Source organism: Bombina bombina, chromosome 2 (genome assembly GCF_027579735.1).
Source record: "Bombina bombina isolate aBomBom1 chromosome 2, aBomBom1.pri, whole genome shotgun sequence".
Lineage (NCBI taxonomy): Eukaryota > Metazoa > Chordata > Amphibia > Anura > Bombinatoridae > Bombina > Bombina bombina.
In genome coordinates this window covers 334,295,932-334,317,531 of record NC_069500.1, presented here as the reverse complement: position 1 = coordinate 334,317,531, position 21,600 = coordinate 334,295,932, and the positions used below count along the sequence as shown (strand labels likewise).

The 21,600-nt window shown below is 41.8% G+C and overlaps 1 protein-coding gene across 1 annotated transcript in view; it reads left to right on the top strand.

Moving 5' to 3' along the window:
- The window catches only part of RNFT2 (ring finger protein, transmembrane 2), a 259,024-nt gene that overhangs the window by 15,670 nt on the left and 221,754 nt on the right, over positions 1-21,600 (top strand). The window contains exons 3-4 of the mRNA XM_053701690.1: positions 7,833-8,329; positions 12,172-12,248. Of these exons, the coding sequence (XP_053557665.1) occupies positions 7,833-8,329; positions 12,172-12,248 (574 nt within the window). The remainder of the gene's footprint in view (positions 1-7,832; positions 8,330-12,171; positions 12,249-21,600) is intronic.

Below are 21,600 nucleotides of genomic sequence, written 5' to 3'. Positions count from 1 at the left end.
GTTTCTGTGGATATTTTAGGTTGGATGCTGAATTAATGGGGTCAAATAAAGGACTGAAGGAAATAAACTGTTGTAGGTAGTTGTAGATGAACTGTTCTTATAGATTGGGGACATATGATATTAAGGATACTGAAAGATTGATAAAGGGTGAGGTTCGATGTAGAGATTACTTTTTAAGGACAGATGTAATAAGCACATGCTTGAAATGATCAAGAAATGTGCCAGCATTCACAAAATAAGTTGAAAACATAAGTTACAATTGGTATTCAAGTAGCAGAAAAAGAAGTTGTGTGGGAATGGAGTTGAGGAGACAGATTACGAGGTAAGAGGAGAATATCAGTATAGAGTGTTTAGATAGCAGTGGGCACTAGTTAATGGATAGGTCTTAGCATGGTTAGAAATTTAGAATCATCCCAAACTTGTACAAAAAAGATTTGATTAGTACATTTTACACTCTTGGCTAGTAAGTTTTTAACCCTGTCTAGAAAACTAGCAATATTTTTTTTCACCAGTTGGTTGGTTTTGGGTTGTGACGTGTTCCGATATTGTTACTTTTGTTTCATTTGTGGTCTGCAAACATTTGCACAGAGGCATCTAGAGTTTGGTGAAACAAAGGGAGAAGAAATATGATTTTTCAAGAGGACATAACAGGCAGGCACTACCAAGTGTGTAAAAATAAAATTCATATTAAAGGGACAGTCTATACCAGAATTTTTATTGTTTTAAAAGATAGATAATCCCTTTATTACCCATTCCCCAGTTTTGCATAACCAACACAGTTATAATAATATACTTTTAACCTCTGTGATTATCTTGTATCTAAGCCTTTGCAAACTGCCCCTTTTCTTCTGTTAAGTGTGATCAGTCCACGGGTCATCATTACTTCTGGGATATTACTCCTCCCCAACAGGAAGTGCAAGAGGATTCACCCAGCAGAGCTGCATATAGCTCCTCCCCTCTACGTCACTCCCAGTCATTCTCTTGCACCCAACGACTAGATAGGATGTGTGAGAGGACTATGGTGATTATACTTAGTTTTATATCTTCAATCAAAAGTTTGTTATTTTAAAATAGCACCGGAGTGTGTTATTATCTCTCTGGCAGAGTTTGAAGAAGAATCTACCAGAGTTTTTGTTATGATTTTAGCCGGAGTAGTTAAGATCATATTGCTGTTTCTCGGCCATCTGAGGAGAGGTAAACTTCAGATCAGGGGACAGCGGGCAGATGAATCTGCATAGAGGTATGTAGCAGTTTTTATTTTCTGACAATGGAATTGATGAGAAAATCCTGCCATTCCGATATAATGTCATGTATGTATACTTTACACTTCAGTATTCTGGGGAATGGTACTTCACTAGAATTACACTGTAAGAAATACATAAAGCTGTTTAATAACTAGAGATTATGTTTAACGTTTTTGCTGGAATGTAAAATCGTTTTCATTTGCTGAGGTACTGAGTGAATAAATGTTTGGGCACTATTTTTCCACTTGGCAGTTGCTTAATCTGTTTTTCTGACAGTTTCTGTTCTCCCTCACTGCTGTGTGTGAGGGGGAGGGGCCGTTTTTTTGGCGCTTTTACTGCATCAAATATTTCAGTCAGCAACTCATTGTATTCCCTGCATGATCCGGTTCATCTCTACAGAGCTCAGGGGTCTTCAAAACTTATTTTGAGGGAGGTAATTTCTCTCAGCAGAGCTGTGAGAATTATAGTTTGACTGAGATAAAAAACGTTTATTCTGTAATTTGTTTCCTGCTTTCAGAATTTGTTATCTTTGCTAATGGGATTAAACCTTTGCTAAAGTTGTGTTGTTTACAAGGATTGAGGCTATAACTGTTTCAATTTATTAATTTTCAACTGTCATAGATCTTCTGTGCTTCTTAAAGGCACAGTACGTTTTAATATTATTCTAATTGAATTGTATTTCCAAGTTGCAAGTTTATTTGCTAGTGTGTTAAACATGTCTGATTCAGAGGATGATACCTGTGTCATTTGTTGCAATGCCAAAGTGGAGCCCAATAGAAATTTATGTACTAACTGTATTGATGCTACTTTAAATAAAAGTCAATCTGTACAAATTGAACAAATTTCACCAAACAACGAGGGGAGAGTTATGCCGACTAACTCGCCTCACGTGTCAGTACCTACATCTCCCGCTCAGAGGGAGGTGCGTGATATTGTAGCGCCGAGTACATCTGGGCGGCCATTACAAATCACATTACAGGATATGGCTACTGTTATGACTGAGGTTTTGGCTAAATTACCAGAACTAAGAGGTAAGCGTGATCACTCTGGGGTGAGAACAGAGTGCGCTGATAATATTAGGGCCATGTCAGACACTGCGTCACAGGTGGCAGAACATGAGGACGGAGAACTTCATTCTGTGGGTGACGGTTCTGATCCAAACAGACTGGATTCAGATATTTCAAATTTTAAATTTAAACTGGAAAACCTCCGTGTATTACGAGGGGAGGTGTTAGCGGCTCTGAATGATTGTAACACAGTTGCAATACCAGAGAAAATGTGTAGGTTGGATAAATATTTTGCGGTACCGACGAGTACTGAGGGTTTTCCTATACCTAAGAGACTTACTGAAATTGTTACTAAGGAGTGGGATAGACCCGGTGTGCCGTTCTCACCCCCTCCGATATTTAGAAAAATGTTTCCAATAGACGCCACCACAAGGGACTTATGGCAAACGGTCCCTAAGGTGGAGGGAACAGTTTCTACCTTAGCTAAGCGTACCACTATCCCGGTGGAGGATAGCTGTGCTTTTTCAGATCCAATGGATAAAAAGTTAGAGGGTTACCTTAAGAAAATGTTTGTTCAACAAGGTTTTATATTGCAACCCCTTGCATGCATTGCGCCGATCACGGCTGCAGCGGCATTCTGGATTGAGTCTCTGGAAGAGAACATTGGTTCAGCTACTCTGGGCGACATTACGGACAGGCTTAGAGTCCTTAAACTAGCTAATTCATTCATTTCGGAGGCCGTAGTACATCTTACTAAACTTTTGGCGAAGAATTCAGGATTCGCCATTCAGGCACGCAGGGCGCTGTGGCTAAAATCCTGGTCAGCTGATGTTACTTCTAAGTCTAAATTGCTTAATATACCTTTCAAAGGGCAGACCTTATTCGGGCCCGGGTTGAAAGAGATTATCGCTGACATTACAGGAGGTAAAGGCCATGCCCTGCCTCAGGACAAAGCCAAAGCCAAGACTAGACAGTCTAATTTTCGTTCCTTTCGTAATTTCAAAGCTGGAGCAGCATCAACTTCCTCTGCACCAAAACAGGAAGGAGCTGTTGCTCGCTACAGACAAGGCTGGAAACCTAACCAGTCCTGGAACAAGGGCAAGCAGACTAGGAAACCTGCTGCTGCCCCTAAGACAGCATGAATTGAGGGCCCCCGATCCGGGATCGGATCTAGTGGGGGGCAGACTTTCTCTCTTCGCCCAAGCTTGGGCAAGAGATGTTCAGGATCCCTGGGCGCTAGAGATAATATCTCAGGGATACCTTCTGGACTTCAAATACTCTCCTCCAAGAGAGAGATTTCATCTGTCAAGATTGTCAACAATCCAGACAAAGAAAGAGGCGTTTCTACGCTGCATACAAGAGCTCTTGTTAATGGGAGTAATCCATCCAGTTCCACGATCGGAACAGGGACAGGGGTTTTACTCAAATCTGTTTGTGGTTCCCAAAAAAGAGGGAACTTTCAGACCAATCCTGGACTTAAAGATCCTAAACAAATTCCTAAGAGTTCCATCGTTCAAGATGGAGACTATTCGGACAATTTTACCTATAATCCAAGAGGGTCAGTACATGACCACTGTAGATTTAAAAGATACTTACCTTCACATACCGATTCACAAAGATCATTATCGGTACCTAAGGTTTGCCTTCCTAGACAGGCATTACCAGTTTGTGGCTCTTCCATTCGGATTGGCTACAGCTCCAAGAATCTTCACAAAGGTTCTGGGTGCTCTTCTGGCGGTACTAAGACCGCGGGGAATCTCGGTAGCTCCATACCTAGACGACATTCTGATACAAGCTTCAAGCTTTCAAACTGCCAAGTCTCATACAGAGTTAGTGCTGGCATTTCTAAGTTCACATGGATGGATGGTGAACGAAAAGAAAAGTTCACTCGTTCCACTCACAAGAGTTCCCTTCCTGGGGACTCTTATAGATTCTGTAGAAATGAAGATTTACCTGACAGAGGACAGGCTAACAAGACTTCAAAGTGCTTGCCGCACCCTTCATTCCATTCAACACCCGTCAGTGGCTCAATGCATGGAGGGAATCGGCTTAATGGTAGCGGCAATGGACATAGTACCCTTTGCACGCTTACACCTCAGACCACTGCAACTGTGCATGCTAAGTCAGTGGAATGGGGATTACTCAGACTTATCCCCTTCTCTGAATCTGGATCAAGAGACCAGAAATTCTCTTCTATGGTGGCTTTCTCGGCCACATCTGTCCAGGGGGATGCCATTCAGCAGACCAGACTGGACAATTGTAACAACAGACGCCAGCCTTCTAGGTTGGGGTGCCGTCTGGAATTCTCTGAAGGCTCAGGGACAATGGAGTCAGGAGGAGAGTCTCCTGCCAATAAACATTCTGGAATTGAGAGCAGTTCTCAATGCCCTCCTGGCTTGGCCCCAGTTGACAACTCGGGGGTTCATCAGGTTTCAGTCGGACAACATCACGACTGTAGCTTACATCAACCATCAGGGAGGGACAAGAAGCTCCCTAGCTATGATGGAAGTATCAAAGATAATTCTCTGGGCAGAGTCTCACTCTTGCCACCTGTCAGCAATCCACATCCCGGGAGTGGAGAACTGGGAGGCGGATTTCTTAAGTCGTCAGACTTTTCATCCGGGGGAGTGGGAACTTCATCCGGAGGTCTTTGCCCAAATACTTCGACGTTGGGGCAAACCAGAGATAGATCTCATGGCGTCTCGACAGAACGCCAAGCTTCCTCGTTACGGGTCCAGATCCAGGAGCAGTCCTGATAGATGCTCTGACAGCACCTTGGGACTTCAGGATGGCTTACGTGTTTCCACCCTTCCCGTTGCTTCCGCGATTGATTGCCAGAATCAAACAAGAGAGAGCATCAGTGATTCTAATAGCACCTGTGTGGCCACGCAGGACTTGGTATGCAGACCTGGTGGACATGTCATCCTGTCCACCTTGGTCTCTACCTCTGAAACAGGACCTTCTGATACAGGGTCCCTTCAAACATCAAAATCTAACTTCTCTGAAGCTGACTGCTTGGAAATTGAACGCTTGATTTTATCAAGACGTGGGTTTTCTGAGTCAGTTATTGATACCTTAATACAGGCTAGGAAACCTGTTACCAGAAAGATTTACCATAAGATATGGCGTAAATACCTATATTGGTGTGAATCCAAAGGTTACTCTTGGAGTAAGGTTAGGATTCCTAGGATATTGTCTTTTCTACAAGAAGGTTTAGAAAAGGGTTTATCTGCTAGTTCATTAAAGGGACAGATCTCAGCTCTGTCCATTCTGTTACACAAACGTCTGTCAGAAGTTCCTGACGTCCAGGCTTTTTGTCAGGCTTTGACCAGGATTAAGCCTGTGTTTAAAACTGTTGCTCCACCATGGAGTCTAAACCTTGTTCTTAATGTTTTTCAGGGCGTTCCGTTTGAACCCCTTCATTCCATTGATATAAAGTTGTTATCTTGGAAAGTTCTATTTTTAATGGCTATTTCCTCGGCTCGAAGAGTCTCTGAATTATCAGCCTTACATTGTGATTCTCCTTATTTGATTTTTCATTCGGATAAGGTAGTCCTGCGTACTAAACCTGGGTTCTTACCTAAGGTAGTTACTAACAGGAATATCAATCAAGAGATTGTTGTTCCTTCTTTATGCCCAAATCCTTCTTCAAAGAAGGAACGTCTACTGCACAACCTGGATGTAGTCCGTGCTCTAAAATTTTACTTACAGGCAACTAAGGAATTTCGACAAACGTCTTCTCTGTTTGTCATTTACTCTGGGCAGAGGAGAGGTCAAAAAGCTTCCGCTACCTCTCTTTCTTTTTGGCTTCGTAGCATAATTCGTTTAGCTTATGAGACTGCTGGACAGCAGCCTCCTGAAAGAATTACAGCTCATTCTACTAGAGCTGTGGCTTCCACTTGGGCCTTCAAGAATGAGGCCTCTGTTGAACAGATTTGCAAGGCTGCAACTTGGTCTTCGCTTCATACTTTTTCCAAATTTTACAAATTTGACACTTTTGCTTCATCGGAGGCTATTTTTGGGAGAAAGGTTCTTCAGGCAGTGGTTCCTTCTGTATAAAGAGCCTGCCTATCCCTCCCGTCATCCGTGTACTTTTGCTTTGGTATTGGTATCCCAGAAGTAATGATGACCCGTGGACTGATCACACTTAACAGAAGAAAACATAATTTATGCATACCTGATAAATTCCTTTCTTCTGTAGTGTGATCAGTCCACGGCCCGCCCTGTTTTTAAGGCAGGTAAATATTTTTTAATTTATACTCCAGTCACCACTTCACCCTTGGCTTTTCCTTTCTCGTTGGTTCTTGGTCGAATGACTGGGAGTGACGTAGAGGGGAGGAGCTATATGCAGCTCTGCTGGGTGAATCCTCTTGCACTTCCTGTTGGGGAGGAGTAATATCCCAGAAGTAATGATGACCCGTGGACTGATCACACTACAGAAGAAAGGAATTTATCAGGTAAGCATAAATTATGTTTTTTCAGTTCTTTTGACAGACTTGCAGTCTAGCCAATCAGTGCCTGCTCCCAGATAACTTCACATGCACGAGCACAGTGTTATCTATATGAAATACGTGAACTAACACCCTCTAGTAGTGAAAAACTGTTAAAATGCAATCTGAAAAGAGGTGGGCTTCAAGGTCTAAGAAATTAGCATATGAACCTCCTAGGTTAAGCTTTCAACTAAGAGTACCAAGAGAACAAAGCAAAATTGGTGATAAAAGTAAATTAGGAAATTGTTTAAAATTACATGCTCTATCTGAATCATGAAAGTTTATTTTGGCCTAGACTGTCCCTTTAAAAAAAAATATATATAGTCCACACTCCAGACATGGAGGTAGACAGAGGGACAGCAACCTGACGCGTTTCGTGCCCCCTAGTGGCGCTTATTCATAGATTTTGAAGAAGAAATATGACTGTTTTTTTAAGGTTGAGCGCTCACATGTGTGAGCATAGGAAGAAGTCAGCATAAGAGTGCGACAATTTGTCATCGTCACTCAGCAGTGTGGGCACATATCTGCATGTAGCAGGTCTGTATTATGTGCCACAGTTGACTTGAGTATGTGCTATTTTGTGTGCTAGATGCAACCCATTATCAGAGGTAACTGAATTCATAAAAGTATTTTCTATCAAGCAGCTTGATTGTTTATTGCATTAAAAAATATTGAGGGCTAGATTACAAGTGGCACACTATTTAGTTCTCCCACTCGAGTGTAAACTTAATAGAAGTAATCTAGTGTGTATTACAAGATGAAAGTAAAAAGTTTGTGCGCAAGCAAAACCCAATGCGCACTTACCTGAAGAATCGGAATATCGCGGCCACACTAACCCGACAGCGCTTTACTTATATTTTTACATTCCCATGTTCTTAATATAGCATAACACGACGAGTGTAAAATGTGATTGCACTCTTGTGTTCATGTTTACTTTCAACTTGTAATATGAGCGCAAATCAACATGTCTGTGATATTCTTCCATCACGAGTGCTAACTTTAGCGTGCCACATGTAATCTAGCCCTGAATCTGTAAAGGGTTTAGTGTTCATTAAGCCTAAATGAGTTCCATAATCTTTATTTTCCTTCAGGAGCCGCAGTCAGAACTTGAACTCTGATACTAATGTGGATGATGGAAGTTTTAATGGATTAAAGCAAGACAGCCCGTCTTCTCAACATTTATTCTCCAGCTTAGCAGGTCTTCAGTCTGGTCCTATCACAGTTCAAACAGGCTTAGTTCTGGGCTCCACAGCCGGAGGAGGTGAGGTTTTCATACAGATGCCTCCTCCACTCAGGGAAGAGATTGGAAGTCGCACTGAGGCTAGTGCGTTCTCTCACCACCATCCTCATCACCGCCAGCTGCCTCAGCCACCAGCGCATCATCCACAGCATCATTTCCAACATTCACACTCACGCCCATCCCTGCTGCATAGTGCTACTACAGAACGACATAGAGAGGAAAGTAACGAAGAGCCTGGAACTCCTGCACCAGCCCTTTCTGAACTTAAGGCCATTGTCTCCTGGCTACAGAAGGGGCTGCCATTCATACTCATCTTACTCGCAAAAGTCTGCTTTCAGCATCAGCTTGGTGAGTTAATCAGATAAGAATTTGTTAAAGGTTGGAAAATATTTTGTGTATTGGAAAAGTAGAAAACCTTGTAGATATCCCATATAGGCAGGAAATGTACAATTTGGACAATATGGAACAAGAATGGGCAGAAAGTCTTATACTTTTCTAATCGGGCAGTGTAATATTGTTACATAAGTTGCACTCTCAGTATACAATGAGTACCCACTTGCACATAAAAGTGTACTAGACCATCATAAAAAAGCTTCAGTCCAAATGTTTAAACAGCACATAAAAATAAGTCCTTTTATTAATTCAAAAGCTGCCAGGGAAATTAGTAACTGTCCTTAATTGTACTATTAAAAAGTGTTACAGGCTCTAAAATGCCACAATGGGCCATTTAGGAGAGTAACATATTTCAGTATATTTTTATTTAGATTATATTGCTAATACCGTATATTACTTACGTGTTGTGTTATATGTTAGCATAATACAAATATTAAAATATGCATAAATAAAAATAGAGAAGCGCTCAACCTGGGAACGAACAATAGCATAATAGCTTGTTCTATGGCTAGTTACCACCCTAGAAGCAGCCTCTTTTTGCTCAATATGTGCCTTTCACAGAAAAGAACTTTCCTGTAGCATATCAGTCTGATCCTGACTTCACAGTACAGTCCAGCCCCGAAATACCAGGCAATCCCTTTCTGAGCAAGAGAAACAGCAAAACCCCAGACGTACGTTTCGGCCTATTGTGGGCCTCGTCAGTGAGGTGCAGCCATATCCCTCTAGGCACACCGAGCAACGGGTCCACGTCTGGATTCCCGCATCACACTTAGGGAGACTTCCCTAAGTGTCATAATTTGCATAAATAAAAATAGAGAAGCGCTCAACCTGGGAACGAACAATAGCATAATAGCTTGTTCTATGGCTAGTTACCACCCTAGAAGCAGCCTCTTTTTGCTCAATATGTGCCTTTCACAGAAAAGAACTTTCCTGTAGCATATCAGTCTGATCCTGACTTCACAGTACAGTCCAGCCCCGAAATACCAGGCAATCCCTTTCTGAACAAGAGAAACAGCAAAACCCCAGACGTACGTTTCGGCCTATTGTGGGCCTCGTCAGTGAGGTGCAGCCATATCCCTCTAGGCACACTGAGCAACGGGTCCACGTCTGGATTCCCGCATCACACTTAGGGAGACTTCCCTAAGTGTCATAATTTGCATAAATAAAAATAGAGAAGCGCTCAACCTGGGAACGAACAATAGCATAATAGCTTGTTCTATGACTAGTTACCACCCTAGAAGCAGCCTCTTTTTGCTCAATATGTGCCTTTCACAGAAACGAACTTTCCTGTAGCATATCAGTCTGATCCTGACTTCACAGTACAGTCCATCCCCGAAATACCAGGCAATCCTTTTCTGAACAAGAGAAACAGCAAAACCCCAGACGTACGTTTCGGCCTATTGTGGGCCTCGTCAGTGAGGTGCAGCCATATCCCTCTAGGCACACTGAGCAACGGGTCCACGTCTGGATTCCCGCATCACACTTAGGGAGACTTCCCTAAGTGTCATAATTTGCATAAATAATAATAGAGAAGCGCTCAACCTGGGAACGAACAATAGCATAATAGCTTGTTCTATGGCTAGTTACCACCCTAGAAGCAGCCTCTTTTTGCTCAATATGTGCCTTTCACAGAAAAGAACTTTCCTGTAGCATATCAGTCTGATCCTGACTTCACAGTACAGTCCAGCCCCGAAATACCAGGCAATCCCTTTCTGAACAAGAGAAACAGCAAAACCCCAGACGTACGTTTCGGCCTATTGTGGGCCTCGTCAGTGAGGTGCAGCCATATCCCTCTAGGCACACTGAGCAACGGGTCCACGTCTGGATTCCCGCATCACACTTAGGGAGACTTCCCTAAGTGTCATAATTTGCATAAATAAAATAGAGAAGCGCTCAACCTGGGAACGAACAATCGCATAATAGCTTGTTCTATGGCTAGTTACCACCCTAAAAGCAGCCTCTTTTTGCTCAATATGTGCCTTTCACAGAAAAGAACTTTCCTGTAGCATATCAGTCTGATCCTGACTTCACAGTACAGTCCAGCCCCGAAATACCAGGCAATCCCTTTCTGAACAAGAGAAACAGCAAAACCCCAGACGTACGTTTCGGCCTATTGTGGGCCTCGTCAGTGAGGTGCAGCCATATCCCTCTAGGCACACTGAGCAACGGGTCCACGTCTGGATTCCCGCATCACACTTAGGGAGACTTCCCTAAGTGTCATAATTTGCATAAATAAAAATAGAGAAGCGCTCAACCTGGGAACGAACAATAGCATAATAGCTTGTTCTATGGCTAGTTACCACCCTAGAAGCAGCCTCTTTTTGCTCAATATGTGCCTTTCACAGAAAAGAACTTTCCTGTAGCATATCAGTCTGATCCTGACTTCACAGTACAGTCCAACCCCGAAATACCAGGCAATCCCTTTCTGAACAAGAGAAACAGCAAAACCCCCCAGACGTACGTTTCGGCCTATTGTGGGCCTCGTCAGTGAGGTGCAGCCATATCCCTCTAGGCACACTGAGCAACGGGTCCACGTCTGGATTCCCGCATCACACTTAGGGAGACTTCCCTAAGTGTCATAATTTGCATAAATAAAAATAGAGAAGCGCTCAACCTGGGAACAAACAATAGCATAATAGCTTGTTCTATGGCTAGTTACCACCCTAGAAGCAGCCTCTTTTTGCTCAATATGTGCCTTTCACAGAAAAGAACTTTCCTGTAGCATATCAGTCTGATCCTGACTTCACAGTACAGTCCAACCCCGAAATACCAGGCAATCCCTTTCTGAACAAGAGAAACAGCAAAACCCCAGACGTACGTTTCGGCCTATTGTGGGCCTCGTCAGTGAGGTGCAGCCATATCCCTCTAGGCACACTGAGCAACGGGTCCACATCTGGATCAGACTGATATGCTACAGGAAATTTCTTCTCTGTGAAAGGCACATATTGAGCAAAAAGAGGCTGCTTCTAGGGTGGTAACTAGCCATAGAACAAGCTATTATGCTATTGTTCGTTCCCAGGTTGAGCGCTTCTCTCTTTTTATTTATGCAAATTATGACACTTAGGGAAGTCTCCCTAAGTGTGATGCGGTAATCCAGACGTGGACCCGTTGCTCAGTGTGCCTAGAGGGATATGGCTGCACCTCACTGACGAGGCCCACAATAGGCCGAAACGTACGTCTGGGGTTTTGCTGTTTCTCTTGTTCAGAGAGGGATTGCCTGGTATTTCGGGGCTGGACTGTACTGTGAAGTCAGGATCAGACTGATATGCTACAGGAAATTTCTTCTCTGTGAAAGGCACATATTGAGCAAAAAGAGGCTGCTTCTAGGGTGGTAACTAGCCATAGAACAAGCTATTATGCTATTGTTCGTTCCCAGGTTGAGCGCTTCTCTCTTTTTATTTATGCAAAATATTAAAATATAATTACTTTTATTTGCATTTTTTTCTAACCTTATATCCTAAAATGCTTCCTCTTATTTAATCTGTTATTAATGTGCTACCTTTACAGTATTGCTATTTTTTACTGTAAAGAAGCACATCTAGCAACAGAACTATATTTGGTCAGACTTTACAGTGCATGTGTGTGTGTCTAGGCACAAGACAATAAATCTATATCAAAAGAAGTTAAAGTTTAGCTTGTGTACAGTTGCCATCTGCAGTATTAACCAGATTTGGAATGACTAAATGCAGCAGCAAGTAGGCTACAAGCAAATGGTCTTTGTCATTGTCATGTATTAAATCTTGCTAATGAACTAACCTCATTAATACTAACTGCTCCTCGCTCACCTTCATCTGCAGGGATAGCAGTGTGCATCGGCATGGCCAGCACTTTTGCATATGCTAATTCCTCTGTCAAACACCAGGTGTCTCTAAAGGTGAGTGTGTGTACTTTACTGTGCAGTGATTCTCAGCCAGTGTCTAGACATACAAGTAAGTCAGTGCACTTGTCTGGGGGTGTCACAGAGAGTCAGGGTAATCAGGTTTTAATGTAAAACAATTCCTAAAAAGTACCAAAATATTTGATGTATGTATTCCTTATTTGTTGTAATTCTAGGTTTAAATTGTGCAGAGACATAAGTTCAGAATGTTTGTTTTTATCTTACTACAATGTGGGGTGTCACTTCACTTAAAAAAAATAACCTAGAGGTGTCACGGGGCAAATAAACATTTAGATTCACTGGTCTACTTTAGTTGATTATTATATAATCTGCTCCCCTAAAGCGGGTCTGGCATGAATGGACTCTGCATTATAGGAGGCGTGGCTGTATGACATTGAATTACTTATTGAATGTGCCTGTTGTTCACTGTACACAAAATGTTAGAGAGCTTGATACAAGCCGCAGATAAGGGTGCATGACTATCGTTTTTGCAGCATAATCTGTTTCCTATACTTTCCAGGCTGGATCTGCAAAATTTTGTTTCATATAGATGTATAAATATATACTTATGCAAAATACCATCCTATATATATATACAGAGAGAGAGAGAGAGAAAATAACTCATTGTGTAAACCATTTACAAATCTAAACAAGTCAGAAGACTTGCTTTAAACCCAGAGACTCTCTGACTACACTGTTTCCAATGCAGCAAAGGAATCTGGGTAAGATATGCAAATGAAGTTATTTTCTCTATATTTTGTATTTAGTGGAGGATTTTAAACTCACTTTTCACCTGCCCATAATTTTAATTGTTGTTTTATATATATATATATTTATATTTAATTATGAATAAATAGAACATATTCTGGTATGTGAAATATTAATATTTTCATGTCTGTTTAGCGCACTTTAGAATATGATCAGGTTTGTGCACGAGTAGTGTTTTTTTCATTTTTTTTTCCCATTCCATTTTATGTGCTGAAATTATAGTAGCGCTAGAACAGCTTTGTCTCTAAGCTCTGTCTAACACACACTTCTATGTATAATCTGAAAACGACTGATATTGAGAGTATAGTGCCAAAGCTGCTTGCTGGCTAAGTTATATACTGGTTGTACGTATTTGCTTATGTAGTGGCAATTTCGGTAAAGTACGTATAAGTTTAGAATCTTGAGCTTCTCAAGTTCTCACAAAGCTCATAATTTGGGGAGGTTGTGAAGACAGCAACACTGAGGGAAGTTATCATTACTTACCTTTTTTATTTTGGTGTAATACATATCATTGCTTTGGGTCATTAAATGTGCTTAAGTGTTGCATCTTATATACATACAGTATAGCGTGGATACAAATCAGTGATTTGATTTTTTTTATTTAAATCAGATTTTATTTTAAATTTAAATTGGATTTTTTAAAATTAAATAGGATTTAAAAAAAATGCTTTTTGAGGAATAATGTATTGAAAGTCAGTTTCTATTTAAGATACACTATAGTCGAAAAGTAAATAATCTTGAAATAATGATTAGTTTATAAAGTGTGTAGTATGAGACTGTATACTCATGGCTATAGTGTTTCATTTTTTTGGTAAATTAATTCTATTAATCCATTCACAATGTGATGCTCTCCCAGAGGTTTCTGTCAGATTATTTAGGCAGTTTTTTTTTAATCTAGAAGATGTTATCATATATTATTGGTTTGAAGTGTGAATTTGTTTCTGCAGAAATAACACGTCCCTTCTTCACAGCAAACATGTTATAAAATAAACATACAGAGTGGAGAAATAGACCTTAAAGGGACATAAACCCAATATTTTTCTTTCGTGATTCAGATAGAGCATACCATTTTTAGATTTCAGATTTACTTCTTTTATCAAATGTGCTTCATTCTCTTGCTATCCTTTGTTGACGGAGAGTAATGCTCTACTGAAAGCTAGCTGAACACATTGGGTGAGCCAATGAAAAGCAGCTAACTCACAGTAGTACCTTGTTTATAAGTCTAGCTCTGTTATGCTTTTTAACTAAGAATAGAACAAAGCAAATTAGATAAGAGAAGTAAATTATAATTTGTTTTAAAATTGCATGTTCTATCTGAATCATGAAAGTTTAATTTTGACTTTACTGTCCCTTTAATGTCATCTATGTACACAGGCATTAAAAATTAAATATAATGTTATCATTTATCATATTTAAATTGTTATTATTAAGATAATGGTTATTTTTCTTTAGTTAAATAAAAAAAAATTGTTATTATTAATTATATTTTCTCTTGTAAGGTGTATCCAGTCCACGGATCATCCATTACTTGTGGGATATTCTCATTCCCAACAGGAAGTTGCAAGAGGACACCCAACAGCAGAGCTGTAATATAGCTCCTCCCCTAACTGTCATAGCCAGTCATTCTCTTGCAACTCTCAACAAGCTAGGTCGTTGTAGGAGAGAGTGGTTAAATATAGCTAGTTTATTTTCTTCAATCAAAAGTTTGTTATTTTTAAATAGTACCGGAGTTGTGCTATTTTATCTCAGGCAGTAAATAGAAGAAGAATCTGCCTGAGGTTTATATGATCTTAGCAGGTTGTAACTAAGATCCATTGCTGTTCTCACATATCTCTGAGGGGATTACACAGATGAGGTAACTTCAGCGAGAGAATGGCGTGCAGTTTATTCTGCTATCAGGTATGTGCAGTTATAATTTTTTCTAGAGATGGAAAACACTAGAAAATGCTGCTGATACCGGATTAATGTAAGTTAAGCCTGAATACAGTGATTTAATAACGACTGGTATCATGCTTACTCCCAGGGGTAATACCCTTATGATATTGCAATATAAAACGTTTGCTGGCATGTTTAATCGTTTTTATATATGCTTTGGTGATAAAACTTTATTGGGGCCTAGTTTTTTCCACATGGCTGGCTTAAATTTTGACTAGAAACAGTTTACTGAGGCTTTCCACTATTATAGTATAAAAGTTACAGTTGGTGCAGTTAAAATTACAAACTTTGACATCCAGCTTCCCTCAGGAGTCCCCTGTATGCTATAGGACATCTCTAAAGGGCTCAAAGGCTTTCCAAAGTCGTTTATTGGGGAAGGTAGGACCACAGCTTGCTGTGGCAGTTGGTTGTGACTGTTAAAAAACGTCTATTTCGTTTTTTTGATCCGTTTTTTGAACTAAGGGGTTAATCATCCATTTGCAAGTGGATGCAATGCTCTGCTAGCCTATTACATACACTGTAAAAATTTTGTTTGATTTACTGCATTTTTTCACTGTTTTTCAAATTCTGACAAAATTTGTTTCTCTTAAAGGCACAGTACCGTTTTTTATATTTGCTTGTTAACTTGATTTAAAGTGTTTTCCAAGCTTGTTAGTCTCATTGCTAGTCTGTATAAATATGTCTGACATAGAAGAAACTCCTTGTTCATTATGTTTAAAAGCCATGGTGGAACCCCCTCTTAGAATGTGTACCAAATGTGCTGATTTCATTTTATGCAATAAAGATCATATTCTTTTTTTTTTAAATTATCACCAGAGGAATCTGACGAGGGGAAAGTTATGCCGACTAACTCTCCCCACGTGTCAGACCCTTTCACTCCCGCCCAAGGGACTCACGCTCAAATGGCGCCAAGTACATCTAGGGCGCCCATAGCGTTTACTTTACAAGACATGGCGGCAGTCATGGATAATACACTGTCAGCGGTATTAGCCAGACTACCTGAACTTAGAGGTTAGCAAGATAGCTCTGGGGTGAGACAAAATGCAGAGCATACTGACGCTTTAAGAACCATGTCTGATACTGCCTCACAATATGCAGAAGCTGAGGAAGGAGAGCTTCAGTCAGTGGGTGATGTTAATGACTCAGGAAAGATACCTGATTCTAATATTTCTACATTTAAATTTAAGCTTGAACACCTCCGCGTGTTGCTTAGGGAGGTTTTAGCTGCTCTGAATGACTGTGATACCATTGCAGTGCCAGAGAAATTGTGTAGACTGGATAAATGCTTTGCAGTGCCGGTGTTTACTGATGTTTTTCCAATACCTAAAAGGTTTACAGAAATTATTAATAAGGAATGGGATAGACCAGGTGTGCCGTTCTCTTCCCCTCCTATTTTTAGAAAAATGTTTTCCAATAGACGCCACCACACAGGACTTATGGCAGACAGTCCCTAAGGTGGAGGGAGCAGTTTCTACTCTAGCAAAGCGTACTACTATCCCTGTCGAGGACAGTTGTGCTTTTTTAGATCCAATGGATAAAAAATTAGAAGGTTATCTTAAGAAAATATTTATTCAACAAGGTTTTATCCTACAGCCCATTGCATGCATTGCCCCTGTCACTGCTGCTGCGGCGTACTGGTTTGAGTCTCTGGAAGAGGCTTTACAGGTAGCGACTCCATTGGATGACATACTTGGCAAACTTAGAGCACTTAAGCTAGCCAATTATTTTATTTCTGATGCCATTGTTCATTTGAATAAACTAACGGCTAAGAATTCTGGTTTTGCTATACAGGCGCGCAGAGCGCTATGGCTTAAATAATGGTCAGCTGACGTGACTTTAAAATCTAAGCTACTTAACATTCCCTTCAAGGGGCAGACCCTATTCGGGCCTGGTTTGAAGGAGATTATTGCTGATATCACGGGAGGAAAAGGTCGTGCCCTTACTCAGGACAGGTCCAAATCTAGGGCCAAACAGTCTAACTTTCGTGCCTTTCGAAACTTCAAGGCAGGTGCGGCATCAACTTCCTCTAATAATAAACAAGAAGGAACTTTTGCTCAATCCAAGACGGTCTGGAGACCAAACCAGACCTGGAAAAAAGGTAAGCAGGTCAAAAAGCCTGCTGCTGCCTCTAAGACAGCATGAAGGAACAACCCCCTATCCGGTAACGGATCTAGTAGGGGGCAGACTTTCACTCTTCGCCCAGGCGTGGGCAAGAGATGTTCAGGATCCCTGGGAGTTGGAAATTATATCCCAGGGATATCTTCTGGACTTCAAAGCTTCCCCCCCCAAAAGGGAGATTTCACCTTTCACAATTATCTGCAAACCAGATAAAGAGAGAGGCATTCTTACACTGTGTACGAGACCTCCTAGTTATGGGAGTGATCCATCCAGTTCCAAAGGAGGAACAGGAACAGGGTTTTTTACTCAAATCTGTTTGTGGTTCCCAAAAAAAGAGGGAACCTTCAGACCGATTTTGGATCTAAAGATCTTAAACAAATTCCTCAAAGTTCCGTCGTTCAAGATGGAAACTATTGGTACCATCCTACCACTGATCCAGGAGGGTCAATATATGACTACAGTGGATCTAAAGGATGCTTATCTTCACATTCCGATACACAAAGATCATCATCGGTTTCTCAGGTTTGCCTTTCAAGACAGGCGTTACCAGTTGTAGCTCTTCCCTTTGGATTAGCTACAGCCCCAAGAATCTTTACAAAGGTTCTAGGGTCGCTTTTGGCGGTCCTAAGGCTGCGGGGTATAGCAGTAGCCCCTTATTTAGACGACATCCTGATACAGGCGTCAAACTTCCAAATTGCCAAGTCTCATACGGACGTAGTACTGGCATTTCTGAGGTCGCGTGGGTGGAAAGTGAACGAGGAAAAGTGTTCTCTATCCCCACTCACAAGAGTTTCCTTTCTAGGGACTCTGATAGATTCTGTAGAAATGAAAATTTACCTTGACGGAGTCCAGGTTATCAAAGCTTCTAAATTCCTGTCTGGTTCTTCATTCCATTCCGCGCCCTTTGGTGGCTCAGTGTATGGAAGTAATCGGCTTAATGGTAGCGGCAATGGACATAGTGCCGTTTGCACGCTTACATCTCAGACCGCTGAAACTATGCAGGCTCAGTCAGTGGAGCGGGGATTACACAGATTTGGCCCCTCAACTGAATCTGGACCAAGAGACCAGGGATCCTCTTCCCTGGTGGCTATCTCGGGTCCATCTGTCCAAAGGTATGACCTTCGCAGGCCAGATGTTGGGGTGCAGTCTGGAACTCCCTGAAGGCTCAGGGATCGTTGACTCAGGAGGAGTCTCTCCTTCCAATAAATATTCTGGAACTAAGAGCGATATTCAAGGATCTTCGGGTTTGGCCTCAGTTAGCAACTCTGAGGTACATCAGATTTCAGTCGGTCAACCATCGAGGGGGAACAAGAAGTTCCCTAGAGATGTTAGAAGTTTCAAAAATAATTCACTGGGCAGAGATTCACTCCTGCCACCTATCAGCTATCCATATCCCAGGTGTAGAGCACTGGGAGGCGGATTTTCTAAGTTGTCAGACTTTTCATCCGGGAGAGTGGGAACTCCATCCGGAGGTATTTTCACAACTGATTCTCCGTTGGGGCAAACCAGAACTGGATCTCATGGCGTCTCGCCAGAACGCCAAGCTTCCGTGTTACGGATCCAGGTCCAGGGATCCCAAGGCGACACTGATAGATACTCTAGCAGCGCCCTGGTCTTTCAACCTGACTTATGTGTTTCCACCGTTTCCTCTGCTCCCTCGACTGATTGCCAAGATCAAGCAGGAGAGAGCATTGGTGATTCTGATAGCACCTGCGTGGCCATGCAGGACCTGGTATGCAGATCTAGTGGACATGTCATCCTTTCCACCATGGTCTCTGCCTCTGAGACAGGACCTTCTACTTCAGGGTCCTTTCAACCATCCAAATCTAATTTCTCTGAGGCTGACTGCCTGGAGATTGAACGCTTGATTTTATCAAAGCGTGCTTCTCCGAGTCAGTTATTGATACCTTAATACAGGCACGAAAGCCTGTCACCAGGAAAATTTACCATAAGGTATGGCGTAGATATCTTTATTGGTGTGAATCCAAGGGTTACTCATGGAGTAAGGTCAGGATTCCTAGGATTTTATCTTTTCTCCAAGAAGGTTTGGAAAAAAGGATTGTCAGCTAGTTTCTTAAAGGGACAGATTTTTGCTCTGTCTATTCTTTTGCACTAGCGTCTGGCAGATGTTCCAGACGTTCAGGCATTTTGTCAGCCTTTAGTTAGAATCAAGCCTGTGTTTAAACCTGTTTCTCCACCATAGAGCTTAAACTTGGTTCTTAAGGTTCTTCAAGGAGTTCTGTTTGAACCTCTTCATTCCATAGATATCAAACTTTTATCTTGGAAAGTTCTAATTTTTTTTTTTTTTTGGTAGCTATTTCCTCAGCTCGTAGAGTTTCTGAGCTATCTGCCTTACAATGTGATTCTCCTTATCTGATTTTTCATACGGATAAGGTAGTCCTGCATACCAAACCTGGGTTCTTACCTAAGGTGGTATCTAACAAGAATATCAATCAAGAGATTGTGGTTCCATCCTTGTGTTACACAATCTGGACGTGGTCCGTGCTTAAAGTTTTACTTACAAGCTACTAAAGATTTTCGTCAAACATCTGCTTTGTTTGTTGTCTACTCTGGACAGAGGAGAGGTCAAAAGGCTTTGGCAACCTCTTTTTCTTTTTGGCTAAGAAGCTTAATCCGCTTAGCCTATGAGACTGCTGGACAGCAGCCTCCTGAAAGGATTACAGCTCATTCCACTAGAGCTGTGGCTTCCACTTGGGCCTTTAAAAATGAGGCTTCTGTTGAACAGATTTGCAAGGCGGCGACTTGGTCTTCGCTTCATACTTTTTCATAATTTTACAAATTTGATACTTTTGCTTCTTTGGAGGCTATATTTGGGAGAAAGGTTTTACAGGCAGTGGTTTCTTCAATTTAAGTTCCTGCCTTGTCCCTCCCTTAATCCGTGTACTTTAGCTTTGGTATTGGTATCCCACAAGTAATGGATGATCCGTGGACTGGATACACCTTACAAGAGAAAACACAATTTATGCTTACCTGATAAATTTATTTCTCTTGTGGTGTATCCAGTCCATGGCCTGCCCTGTCATTTTAAGGCAGGTAATTTTTAAATTTAAACTACAGTAACCACTACACCCTATGGTTCCTCCTTTCTCGGCTTGTTTTCGGTCAAATGACTGGCTATGACAGTTAGGGGAGGAGCTATATTACAGCTCTGCTGTTGGGTGTCCTCTTGCAACTTCCTGTTGGGAATGAGAATATCCCACAAGTAATGGATGATCCGTGGACTGGATACACCACAAAAGAAATAAATTTATCAGGTAAGCATAAATTGTGTTTTTTCTCCTTCCTGTAAAGTACAGCTGAAAAGTTGATCAAATATGATCTGTTAAACTGGAGATAGTTTGCATCCCAATAGTTTAATTAATTTTAATGATCTATACTTTTTTTTTTTATACGTTTTCAAGTATGTCCTGAACCCAGGACATACTTGAAAACTAGAGAAATCTCAATGTATCCTTCCTGGTAAAATCCTATATTATAAAAGACAAGAGTTTGTCTGAAGCCGTCATGCGCAGTTCAGACAAACTCTTGCAGCTGATCGCACGCGCAGGGGGAACGCAGCGCGAGGACCCGGCAGCAGAGATGATCGCACGCGCAGGGGGAACGCAGCGCGAGGACCCGGCAGCAGGACCTACAGCTGACCAGGGTCAGGCAGGGGTTTCCCGCTCAGGACCGGAGCAGCATAGGAGTCATAGGACAATGTAGGACCAGATAGAGCCCTATATTGTTAGGGTTACGGCTCCGCTGCACACACTGCTTAGCTCCGGCTCCCGGGGAAGTTTAAGAGACCAAGAATTGAGCGGGAGATGACGGAAGCAACAAGTTATGGTGCTATTGCATGGCAGGCCTAGGACAGCAAAAAGGCTGAGTGCAGCACCATTCTGCATTAGCAGTGGATCACCTTTTTAGGTTGTAAGAGAGAGGAGGTGTGTCTCACTTACAGCAGTGTGTGGAGGGGATCACACATGTCCCCTGTATCCTGGGATCCCCCCGGGCGTCCCTCGCCATGGACACCTTCCTCCTCGCCTGACTGCTTCCTGTTCACCTTTCACCCTCAGCGTCAGGGAGTCGGGAGAGACCAATAAGTATTTGGCTGGTGCTTGGAAACTCTCCAGAGCTATGTAATAGTTTCCTGCAGTGTCTCTCCTCCCTCCCTGCAGCGTAATAAATAGGATCAGGTTTCACAGCTGCCTGACAGACCTCTCCTCTCAGTGTTTGTCTGGAGGAAGGGCACTGAAATAAGGAAGCACTGAGACTTACTGACAAGCCCTGAAGCTTTAGGAAGCCACACAGGACCCAGTCACCCACATTACAGAGGATACATCATGCACAGAGGGGATTCTAGAATGACATGTTCTACAACTGCTAAAAGACGCATTGTAGTGCAAACATTATGTACTCTTATTAATTAAACACATAGGGGTCAACGGCAAATAGTGTAAATAACTGCATGTGCTAACTTCTGCAAAGAGTTAAACACACAGGCAGAATTCTGTTCTGGAGCCAAAAG